The 12,059-nt window shown below is 45.2% G+C and overlaps 1 protein-coding gene across 2 annotated transcripts in view; it reads left to right on the top strand.

Moving 5' to 3' along the window:
- The window catches only part of arhgef10 (Rho guanine nucleotide exchange factor (GEF) 10), an 87,117-nt gene that overhangs the window by 56,780 nt on the left and 18,278 nt on the right, over window positions 1–12,059 (top strand). For both annotated transcript variants that reach the window (XM_035379946.1, XM_035379936.1), the window contains 3 exons: window positions 332–489; window positions 5,523–5,665; window positions 11,049–11,223. In XM_035379946.1, coding sequence (XP_035235837.1) covers window positions 332–489; window positions 5,523–5,665; window positions 11,049–11,223 — 476 coding nt within the window. The remainder of the gene's footprint in view (window positions 1–331; window positions 490–5,522; window positions 5,666–11,048; window positions 11,224–12,059) is intronic.

The following is a 12,059-nucleotide window of genomic DNA, read 5'->3' as shown; positions in this document are numbered from 1 at the left end:
GGGGTATGGGAGTCATCCCCCCCCCCCCCCCATATTGGCTCAAATGGGATTTTTCCTTTTTTTTTTATTCCTGCTGGGAAATGTTGAGTGTGAAACACCGTGTGTCAGCTCGGCTGGTAAGTGACGCCGGGCAAATTGAAAATTGATTTACTGGGTGATCGCGCTCACGAATCGGGAAGAAGAAACAACAGCGAATTTCCCGCAAAAGGGCGAACGTGGCCTTAGTCTCATTTGTCACTGCCTGACGTAGTACACGCGTGATGCAGTCGGTTTAGATTGGCAGGTCCTGTGCGCGCATCGCATCTGTTGTTTCTCTGTGATGATCCCGCAGCATTTCGGTGTACAAGAGCAGCCAGCGCTCCAAGAAAATCCGCCTCCAGCACTTCTTCACGCCGGACAAGTCCACGGTCATGAGCCTGGTGTACACGGCACAGTGTTTATACGCCGGCCTGGTGAGCGGCTCGGTCGCCATCTTCTCCAGGTCGCCAGGTGAGTGGGAAATACCTGTGATGGGAAATCTCTGTGATGAGAAATACCTGTAATGGGAAATCTCTGTTATGGGAAATCCCTCTTAAAATCCTCATGTCGGGGTGTCTCATGGCGTAGCCTGTAGAGCACTGTCCACATGCTCATTGCGAGCAGCGACGTCGGCGGTTCGAGTCCTACCGCGTGACGTTTATCACACATCTCCTTTGTCACTTTGTCCTGACTCTCTACACTGTCCTGTTCAATAAAGTTGAAAAGCCCTTAAAAAATTGTTTTTTTAAACGCTCATGTCAGCAAATTTTTCATTCAGAATTTAAAATTTTGTTCTGGAGTCGATCCATATTTTTCTTCACAATTGAACAAACATTTATTGTTCACAAACCACTTACTTTTAAATTTTTGAATATACCATTCATACAGCAGGTTATTTTTACTGAAACAGTTCAGGATAAGTACTTTGTTCACGGGTGTGTCAGTACCCTCAACCCACAGTCTCTGAGCTACAATCTCAGCTACTTTACCATCCTGTACGTCCCACATCATCACTGTAAAAGAGTTTAGCTCACATTTGGCTGTCCTTAAATAAAAGTTAAATAAAATAAATACAATGGTGTTCCACTTAATGTGCAAGACGTACGTAATGCCGGCTCAAATGTCCGGGTCGACAGTGGATGACCATTGTATTTCGAGTTTGCTTGTGGTTTTGTCACGTCTAATTTTTGCACCCTCGAAATCAAATACTGTGCTCACATTTGGCAGAAACCTCTCTGAATTACATTATCAGGTGCTCATTGTGGGCAGCACTAGCAGGCCTCTCTCCTATTTGAGAGCCTTTCAGCCTTTTGTTTAACCTCTTCTTTTTGTGGTCTCTTTGTGAAATAAAAATAAATAAAAAATAAATTATAGATAATTGTCGTCGTGTATCGCCAATTTCGCAACGCCTCTGAAACTCAACCAGTAGAGAGGGACTTGAAATGCAGCATTGTGGGGGCTGTGGCCTCGTTAAGTGACCTGAGAATTCATTGCATGCTCCCCTATGGAGAGTGGGGGGGAGGGGCTTGGCTGAGGGACGATGAGTCACTCTTTGGCCACGCCCCAAGAGACACAGTCCTGTGGAGTGGTGTCTCAGGCTGAGCCTTTCACCGTTGCCCGGGAGAAATGACTAATCCGCCAGGGTGACCTATTTTTCCCGCCCTCACACACAAATAGGGGCGGGCTGACCCACCGCGCCTGCGTTCTGGCAGGGCGGTGAACAAAGCCCAGGGGCTCTCTTGTTTGTTTTCTGGTTCTGTCCCAGAATCCTCTGCTTTAGTTTATCGCTGTCTCATTTCAGTCTCCCCCCTGGCTTCTGCTCTGATATGGAGTGAAGGAGAAGGAAAAAGGCTGTTTGAATTGAGAGATTTCCCAAACTGCTGCGTGTCACTGTACTGTGCATCACCAGAGGAGGGTTGAAACACATGGGGTACTTCTCTAATTTTCAAGGGATTCCCTGTGTTAGCTTGGCATCTCCTACGTTATCGGTTTTACATGGCTTTAGAAGACTGTAACATTCATAATCCAGACATAAGACAAGATAAGAGTCTCTCTGCTTGATATTTTAGAATTATTACCGTTTTTGTTTGCTGTTTCTAAAATTGAGTTCTTGGTAACCCAAAGAAATCCAATGGATGAAATTGAAAGTGGGGGTCGGAAAAGTCTTCAAAAACTCCTGCCCTACATTTCAAGCATAATTTCATCTCAGTCAGATTTCAAGTTTTTGATACAGCACGTTTTTTTTTTTTTTTTTTTTGGTTGTTTTTTGTTTTTTAGTTCTTTTGGAAACTGTCACTCATTTTTCCCCTCTGTCTCACCGGTCTTCTTGGGGCCCGCTTTCGGTGTGGCCCTGGGGCTGCCCGTGGCCCCTGAACCCATCCACCCTCTCCCCCCTCTTTGATCCTCCCGTCTGCACCCTTGATGTTTGATGCCTTTACCTGCTGCCTGAAGCATTGTATCCCGCTGAGCACCTCACCCCGACAGCTCAAATATTAAAATATTCAGAAAGTGCAGACTGCATGTGCTATAAATCCCTAATCCCAAACTCCAAAAGGCAGGTATAGATCCATGTTTCTCACACCGCTGGGGGACACCTCCCATGTGGGGGGAGTGGATATCGGCTGTCGAGGCTCGTAAAAAATAATAATAATAATAATAACGAACTTAAAGTTGTCCCCAAACTGTCAACCGACAAACACAGAAAATGGGAATTTCGTAATGCTGAAGACATGTGTCTGGGACAGTGTCTGCTAACTCTTTAAAGTGTAATTACACGTTCCTAGCTTTTTGCCACGCAAGTTAATCCTATACCCCTTCTAAATTACCAAAACACATTACTCTGGTCTTACTCAATTCAGTCCTGTTATTAGCTTGCTTTTAACAGAGGGTTTGCAAGCCTTTGATTGACAGGTTAGCACAATGATAGCTAGATTTCAGGTATTTGTCTATTTTAAACATCCCCAGAGGATATCCTTTTTTTGTTTAACTAGCCAGTGTTTCGCCCTTGGCGTGACTACTGAGTCGTGGAATTTCAACGTTGCTGTCATCTTCCTTGCTGTTTCTAAAGTTCCAAAAATTTTCTAATAATCAGTGTCCTGCAGAAATATTGTGCCAATGTATTTTTTTTGTCAGTTAATTAGTTTAACACTGATCAAATATCAAAGCCCCATGCGACTAAACCATAATGGTCTGTGAATGGTTCATGGAAAAATATATTAAAATGTTCCTGAGAATCATTTTCTGTAATTTAATAATTAGCCTATTTAATGCCCTTACGTAATTTGTTTTGTTAGATGTGCTGAATAAAAGAGGCTGGTAAGTTATTATGTCACGTAATTAATTATTATTATTTTTTTTTAGTTTTTAAAAAAATATTTTTTTTGTAATGTTAGCGATATGCATGCTAAGCGACACGTTTTCTGGAATGAGACTCTCAGGGTCCTGTCCGGTGTGACTGTTGTCCTGTGAAATCCTGACAGAGCGTAGTCCGCCTCTCTGTTGCTAACTTTCAAAATTTCATAGGAACTCGGTGTGCTGCAACTCCTGTGCACTTTGGTGGAGGTGCTTCGTTGAATCTGAACTGTCTGCTCGCAGCGGTTCTCTTTCTTGTTCGAAAGTCGGGATGTGAACCGTCGGCGAGACTCTGAGACGTGAACGGACCTGTTCTCGTGGTTTTCGTGTTAGCATTTGGGTGTGGCCACTTTGAAACCGATTGAAACGGGACAGATTTCTCAGTACTGCAGATCCGACACCTAGGCGCCTCACTCCTAGGTTTGCGCTTCATCCCACGTGAACCGTGCTCAGCGTGTGGGGGCTACTGCTGGGATGGAATTTTTTTTCTAAGCTTTTCAAGCCTATTTTGAATTGCCATTTGGCATCCACACCTGTGCAGGAAGCCTGACAGCTACTACTGTGTTCTGTGCGGTGCTGCAGTCATCCGTTACACTGTCCTGGACTGTTTCCCACTCTAAAGTGCTACAGCAGCGCTAGCGTTAGCGATAAGAGAAGGTCCACTGCTGCTGCCTGGCGAATAACTGGGGGGGTCACTGATACAAACCTGAGGCGCCCTACACAAATTAAGGCCACCATATCCTGAGTGGAGGAAGTCCAGTGCCTTCTGCTACTGTGAACTCCAGCTCATAATTGGCTAATGACTTTGTGATGCCATGCCTGCGCTTGTGACAAGCACGTTTACTTGCTAAGCCACTCCATTATCACTTATGAGTTATGGTCCAACTGCTTCTCAGCAACTGATTGCACAATGGCTAATTAATCATATGATTGATAGAAAAATCTTCTGTGTAAATATTAATTACCGGGGAAATAAATGGCATTGGCATATAATTTGCTTTGTAATTGATCATGCATTTATTTTCTCATTAGTTTGGTCATACGCCAGTGTGGCTGAAGCAAGTACTTTATATCCCAGGTGTTCTTCTTGGAGACTGATGAGTCATTCAGTTTTCTGCGGTTTTACATTTTTAATCTCAGTAGCGCTAATGCGCTCATCTATGCTTTACACTTTCGACATGTCAAGTTGGCTTTTAACAGCCTATATTTGCATGTTAGCTACCCAGACATTATATTTTATTTATATGTTTTTGAACTCTTTGTCAGAAAACAGAAAGATTTAGAAATTTAGAAGCTACTTCTTGATGTCTAAATTTCCAGCATCAAAATCTGTTGCGTAACATGGCTTCATTCATTAGCACCTACATGCAGTTATTTCATAATTGCTGTGATTATGCAGAATTGTGTGACAGTACCATAATTGGGTAACCTGGGTGATCTCTCAGCCCACACCTTCTGCACTTATATTAGGGTTACACTACGGGAGACTGCAGAGTAGCACAGCCTGACAAACCACTGGTTTCACGTGGGGGCACATACACATGCCCACAGGCGAAAACACACCCACACACTCGCTCGCTTCCCCTGCACACGCTCACACTCGCATAGAAACGGACCTACACGCGCACACACGCAATCATTTGCACTCACTCGCTCTCTCTCTCAGGCGTATTGACACACACCTGCACTGAGTAATGTTTGTGTTGGCTCAGCCCGGGGGAAAGAGCAAGGTGATGGCTAATGGCTCTGGCAGTTGTCTGGTGCAGAATCAGTGAGCCTTTGTTCGTATCTGACTCTGATTTTACAGACATGCTCGAGTTATAAATGACATGTCCATTCCTCGCCATAGCCTTGAATCTGATATTCCCTTGACCCTAATGCGTTCAACATCAAACAGAGTGAACTTGCCACTATTTAACAGCACCTTTGCCTGGTTTCAGTCTGTATTTGTCATCCTTGGCTTAAGAATAATTTGAAGGGATACGTTCTTTCTTCACAAGCACAATTTTGTGAATTTGTTTTGGTTACCGCCAAATTTAGCATTCTGCATTTGTGAATAAAAAGAAACCTGCATTTACCTGTGCGTCTAAGGATTAATGTAAATTCAACTTGGGCCTACTTAAGGATAACACAGCTCCCCCCCTTCTTCCCAGATGGTTCCTGGAGCTCTGACTCTCCTAAGGTGGTGAAGCTTGGGGTGCTGCCGGTGAAGAGCATGCTTGCTGTGGAGGACCACGTTTGGGCTTCGTCTGGTGGCCAAGTCTTCATCATCTGCACCAAGACGCATGTCATCGAGGTACTGTCATTTCCTGTCTGAACCCATACTGTCTGAACCCACCTCTGCACCTACCCGTCATGCTCTTAGGATTCTCTAATTGTATGAGGCCTCATCTTGGCTTTATAATCTGTCTCTCTTTGTATTTAAACCCTTGCATCAATGCAGGTGGAATGCAAGGATATACATGCGGCCTTTGCTGCAGCGAAAAGAATTTAGAACAGTATGAATATATTTCGGGAGAGTATTTTTTATAGCAGGTTTTTAGAGCTCAGTTTTTTGCCAAGAAAGCCTGCTGCCCTGAAAACCTTCCCCGGTATCATTGTGTGCAGGCAGCATTGCGTAATCGATGGCTTTCTTTAGCAAGAGGAGTGGGCGTAGGAGAATTCAGATGCTCTGAGCAGATGCTGTCGGCATAGTTCACATTTTTGTCTCTGTGCACTAGCGCATAGCGGTATAATGCTGTAGCTTCCCACACTTGCTGAGTTGATAGGGGTGTCCTACGGCCATCTAGATTAATTCTGAGCTTGTTTGCTCTACTGTAAATGATACAAGTGCAGGCTACTATCCGAGATCGATAAGAAGCCAAGAAAAAAAGGTTATCGCTGTGGTTTTTCTTTTTTGGAACAACTTCCGTTCCCTTTTATTTTCATCCCCAGTTTGAAGTGCTCCTCGTCAGTTTCTGGAATATCCCAATGAAATGTCCCCCATCGATTTATGCGGGGGCATGTTAGCAAGTCTTCTCCTCTGCGTGCAGCCGAATGCCTGCTGAAGTGCACTGGCTGAAGTGTACTAGCTGAGGTGGGCAGCTACTGCACCAGAGGGCTTCACCGCTGGTACAGACTGATCGCTGCTATCCTATCGGCCAGAGGGAGGTGCTGTTGCACAATGAGATGGAGATACCCTGCAAACTGATTACCCTGCATCTCTGGGCTACACTAACGGTCAATTGCGCGCAACCCCCCCACCCCATGGGTTACCAGCCACATGGGGGCTACTCTAAATCGTGGTGATAAGGCCAAGTGCACCAGCTGCATAGACCAATGCTGGGACTCCCCAGTACAAGTTTAGTGTTGTCTTCAGGAAAATGCAGGACCCTGTTCTCCTAATTTGGGAAACTGACTGTCTTTGACTTCATGCTGTGGCTTTTCTTGTTCAAGTGTAACTAAAATATTAACAAAGAGAGGGCTGCGACTGTGGAATAATTGAAGAAAACCAACACTGTCTTCAAAAAGGAAATAAACATCTGAATGAATGTTTTAAAAAAAAAACCTTTTTTTGAGCACAGGTCTTAGACTGACCTGAATGTGTTTAAGTTGATTATTAAGACATGCACTCTCAGGTCAAAGGGCCGTTTTGATTTTGAATACTGGGAGGAAAAAAGGCCACAGGTTTTGCAAGCAAAGGATGAGGATGTTTTGCTTGTTGACTTCCTCGGGTTGAGCCATGTGGACCTCATCAGTCTCCTTCTTCATCTGACTGCTCACTGACACTGGACTAGATAAGGTAACAGGCTTCAGGAGGCAGCAGTCGTCTATACATATTAAAAATCATAAAGTTTTATTTCTCAACAAATGTATCAGAAAAATGTGCTGCATTAAAACCATTCCTAAGTTTAGGGGCTTATGAATGCAGGTTTTTGAAGACCATTTGAGCTTCTACGTGAAGTAACTTTGGTGCTTTCGAACCCAAGACATTTCAGTTTTTGATTTCAGAGTCAAAAAAATGGAACACAGCCCACTGTGAACTGCTTGGAAACTCGTTGGAAGGAACCGCACATTTTCCGAGGCACAGATTTGGCCTGCTTTTTTTAGCCTTCCCTGCTGTCACCGTAACATCTGTTGTTTGCTGAGTTGGATGCTTGAATGAGGGTTGATCTCGACTGATTATCCACCCTGGATACTATTACCGCAGAGAGCAAAGAAAGCAGACTTTCCACTCGATTTTTTAACCCTCTGCATGGTGAGTCTGTTTGAATTCAGTAAAGTAGATCCAGCCCTGGGGGCCTCCAGTGGCGTAGCCCGTAGAGCGCTTTCCACATGCTCATTGCGAGCCGAGACGTCGGTGGTTTGAGGCCCACCGCCGACCTTTGTCGCATGTCTCTCCCTCTCTCTCTCTCTCCTCCTAGTTCCTCCTGTCTCTCTACACTATCCTGTCTAATAAAGCGGAAAAAAGTAGGCTCCAGCCCTCCTAGGAGCATTCTCACCATGAGGTACATCAGCCCCAGGAATTGTAGAATGTCCTAGTCACCTGTCCTGGCTCTTTACAGGCCAGCGGCTCAGCGTGTATGAGTAAGAGTGCGTGACGTGACCGTAACAGTGTCTGTCTCCCTGATACTGTGATGTCACTTGACCAATCAGGTGACCTAGATGTTCCCATCTGGCTATAGAAACTAGGTGAGCAATGGTCTTACAGACATTGACCTTGTCTTTAACTGTGTGCAGTCTTTTAACTTTGCTTTGTTTTGTTAAATATATATGGAGTAGGGATTAATTCACTTTAGTGGTTATATGATGCGTGATTCATTAGCAAAGAAATTAAGGTTAAGTAAATTAACCCTTCCTTTAAAAGCTGATTTATGTGTTTTGATGAGGTGTGTAAGAGTGGCCATGACTTGCATGGATGTGTTGCACATTTTAACAGCAGCAGTCTACTCTGAGAGTATACATGTTTTGTATCATTTGGTGAAGTCTAGCCATTATTCCCAGGCTCCCATTGTTCACTCATTTGGAAATGTAACAGAAATGTTTGCTGCATATTTTTCAGAAATACTTTTGCGCAAAAATTCAGACACTATCTGGAGATGCTGTGTTTGGGTTCCCTCAAGATGTTTTGAGTTGCAACGGCTCCGATATAACTGAAGGAAATATTTAATGTCTTGAAATGCGTACTATATACATGGTTTTTGTATGTATTCTTGTATGTTTTTGTATGTTTTCTGACTTTTGACTCTGGTGGTTTCTTCTGTGCATGCGAGACCATTACCGCACGCACACATACGCTCGCAGGAAATTTCTGGAACGTGGCCCGGCGAGTTTTCACTTTAGTTTTCGCTCTTTGGTTGCTTATGCCGTTTGGCCTGATCTGAGCGATGTCACGCTCTGTGACTTTTTCCCTGATTGCCTGAGGGGAGGGAACAAGTCGAGACCCAAAGGGGACATTCCTCTTTCGAGAGCCGGGGAGATGAGTCACGTCCCCGCCCCTGCTCCTCTCCCCCCGCACCTGCCGTCGTCCTGGAATAGCAAAGCCCCGGGTTTCCTCTGCGGCGTGCGGTGAATAATAATCCCGTTAGAATCGCTAAGCTCATTTAGGGCACCACCTGTCTTCCTCTCCGGGAGCCGCGTGCGTCCTGTTGGCAGAGGAGAAAATGGCGGCTCGGCGGCGGAGGGCGAGAGGTGGTTCCCTCCACCCGCTAACCCCTTCCTCCCCAGGCCTTAACTGTACTGGCAGCCGCTGATGTCGTAGGCACCACTTGAGTTCAGTTCTGTCACTGGACTGAACTGAACTGGGTTGGGACTGCATGGGACTCCACCTCCGCCATTTTGTCCTCTGTTAGAGATGAAGACAAGGATTCATTCTATGTGACTCATTACCTTTGACTCTCAGTTATACATTGATTTATACTCTTCATAAACATGTTTTACAAGGTTTAACAGTCACCTGCTATAACTCCCCAACTGTGTTTACGAGCAAGAAGAAACAAAACTTTAGTTGCAATTTCAGGTGCAAGTTTTTTTTTTGGCATTTTTCTCCCATTTTTCTCCCCAATTTAGTCGTTATACCAATTCCCCGTGTGAATCACGGTCCTGGTCGATGCGCTATCCCCTGTTGGTCTGGGGAGGGTGTAGACTACCACATGCCTCCTCCGATACATGTGGGGTCGCCAGCCGCTTCTTTTCACCTGACAGCGAGGAGAGCATAACGCGTGCAGAGGTTCACGCTATTCCCTCCCTGCTGAACAGGCGCCCCGACCAACCAGTAACAGTCGCTGATGCAACGATCAGGACTCATACCCTCATCGGCTTCCCACCCGCGAACACGTTCCTACAGTTGTGTTCGTAGGAACTTCTGACCAAGCCGGAAGTACCGCTGCCGGGGATCGAACCCGGGTCTCTGCGGTGGTAGGCGAGTGCTTGTACTACCCAGACGGCCCTATTAAGGGTGAAAGTTGGCAGGTTCAAGGCCTAAGATAGGATCCATTTGAGCTTGATTGCAGTTTGTGAGTGGAGCCCCCTACCACGTTCACCCACTTTGAGTCTCGAGAGCCAGCGGAAGGGAGAAACCTCAGCATTATAAGTAGGGTTGGGGCAACCTCTGCTGTGGCCTGAGCTCTCACTGAAACAGCAGTGTTTTGTCTCCTCTCTGGAGAAGACAAAAGTGGATTGTGCAACAGCTGGAATGCACAACGTGTGCCTCGGTGAACAAATGCTAACACCAGCTATCCGCCAGCAGCACAATGCTTTCTCAAGTGCAAATACTTAGTCTCTCAATAATCAATGAGGTTATTGTGTCCCCTTTCCTTGATTTTCCTTGAGTTGGTTTGTGTTTTTTAGTTTTCAATACAGTGAGAAGATTTTATTCTACTGATTTTTGGAGTTGTATTTACATTTGAGGCTGGTTCATAAACTGCATTGCATGTGTTCCCTGACAAGGTTTAAATACACTGGTAATAGTGTTGAGATTTGTTCATAGAGCGTGCGAGGCCAGTTCCTCAGGGTTAGTTTCTGCTGCTCCTACATGCTGCACATTAAATCTCCCTCTCCCTGGGTGACACTTAAGGTCAGCTGTGCTGCATCGACATTTATCTGCATCACTCCACACTGCAAGGAGCCATTGAGCGCTCAAAAAGAACACACAACTTGAGCTTTCACTCATTCGGTTCCATTCATTTTGGTTATTAGTGGGACAGAGTCAGTGTTTTCTGGGTCTCCAGCTAGTTGGGGCAGCTGCCAAACTGTGTGTTTTGGGATACCTGAATGCTGTTTGAACACCGTTACATTTCTTGTGTGAAGGTCTTGGTGGTTCTCTTTGTTGTGCTGCCAAAGGAGTAGATTGTTCCCAGTTGGGCATGGCTGGGTTGTTACAATGGGCGCACTGGAACTAGACAATGTTCAGTTTCATAATGGGGATGTGTGTGTGTGTGTGTGTGTGTGTGTGCATGCATGCGCGCGCGTGCGTGCGTGCATGCATGTGTGCTTGCATGTAGTGTGTTCTTGCGTATGTAATGTGTGTATGTGAGAGAGAGAGAGAGAGAATGTGTTTCTGTGTGTGTTGTGTGTACATGCATGCAATTTGGGTGTGTACGTGTTTGCTTGTGATGTGTACGTGTGTTTATATTTTTATTTGAACACGCGTGTATCTAATGCGCTATGTTGTAACGCACCCTCCCTCTCTCTCCCTGCAGAGGCAGTTGGAGGCCCACCAGGAGGAGGGCATGGTGGTGTCCCACATGGTGGTGGCAGGGGTGGGAATCTGGATCGCCTTCAGCTCGCGATCCACCCTGCGCCTCTTCCACACAGAGACGCTGGAGCACCTGCAGGACATCAACATCGCCACACCTGTGCACCACATGCTGTCAGGTAAGAGTAGTGTACACACCTGTGCACCACATGCTGTCAGGTAAGAGTAGTGTACACACCTGTGCACCACATGCTGTCAGGTAAGAGTAGTGTACTCACCTGTGTAATTTCCCTTTTCTTTCAGCTCAATTAAAACTTTATTTTAAAACTTAAAAAATTATTTTTGTCAAGAATTTATTTAATTGCAGAAACGGTGACGCGCCGTTGCGAGAATAACTACATGCTGTCCTATGGCAGCCTTCGTAGTTGTAAATAGCTCAGCCTCCTCATGTGAGAAATGTTTTTGACATCTTCTGCTAGGCTTCAGTCACAACAGTGTCTTAATAAACACCTTATTAATATTGCCCAGTGTTGGAATGTCCTTTGTGTGTTCACGGTCACAGCTTTCAAAAGACCAGCTGCCTCAAATCAGGCGACGTGGCTGGCAGACAAGCCGCCTCCTACCATTTCATTTAGACTGGGGACAACACGCTCTGATTATCTTCAAAGGTTTCCTTATCGACCCTCAGTAAACACCACAATTAGTGCCATGCAGTGGGGATTACCGTACGTTTTCATCTGAAAGCCCCCAAAAATGACCACACCCGTGGCTGACGGCCTACCCCCCTGCAGTGAAGTGGTTAACATTTGACAGTTTTACCCAATACTCACTACAGGTTGCAATGCTGTCAGTATTTTCGTGTACTTAAGGCTCGTTAATTAGTACATAGGATCATTCATTGTATCATGGATTTTAGTTGTTAATTTAATATGATATGAATCTTTAATAATTACAGCAGCCATGATATTTCAAAGAATGTGTAAAGCTGACACGTTTTATTTTATTTTTTTTAAAC

This window comes from Anguilla anguilla, chromosome 1 (assembly GCF_013347855.1).
Source record: "Anguilla anguilla isolate fAngAng1 chromosome 1, fAngAng1.pri, whole genome shotgun sequence".
Taxonomy (NCBI): Eukaryota; Metazoa; Chordata; class Actinopteri; order Anguilliformes; family Anguillidae; genus Anguilla; species Anguilla anguilla.
Note: the sequence above shows the minus strand (reverse complement) of the source record. Positions and strands in the feature narration are given on the sequence as shown.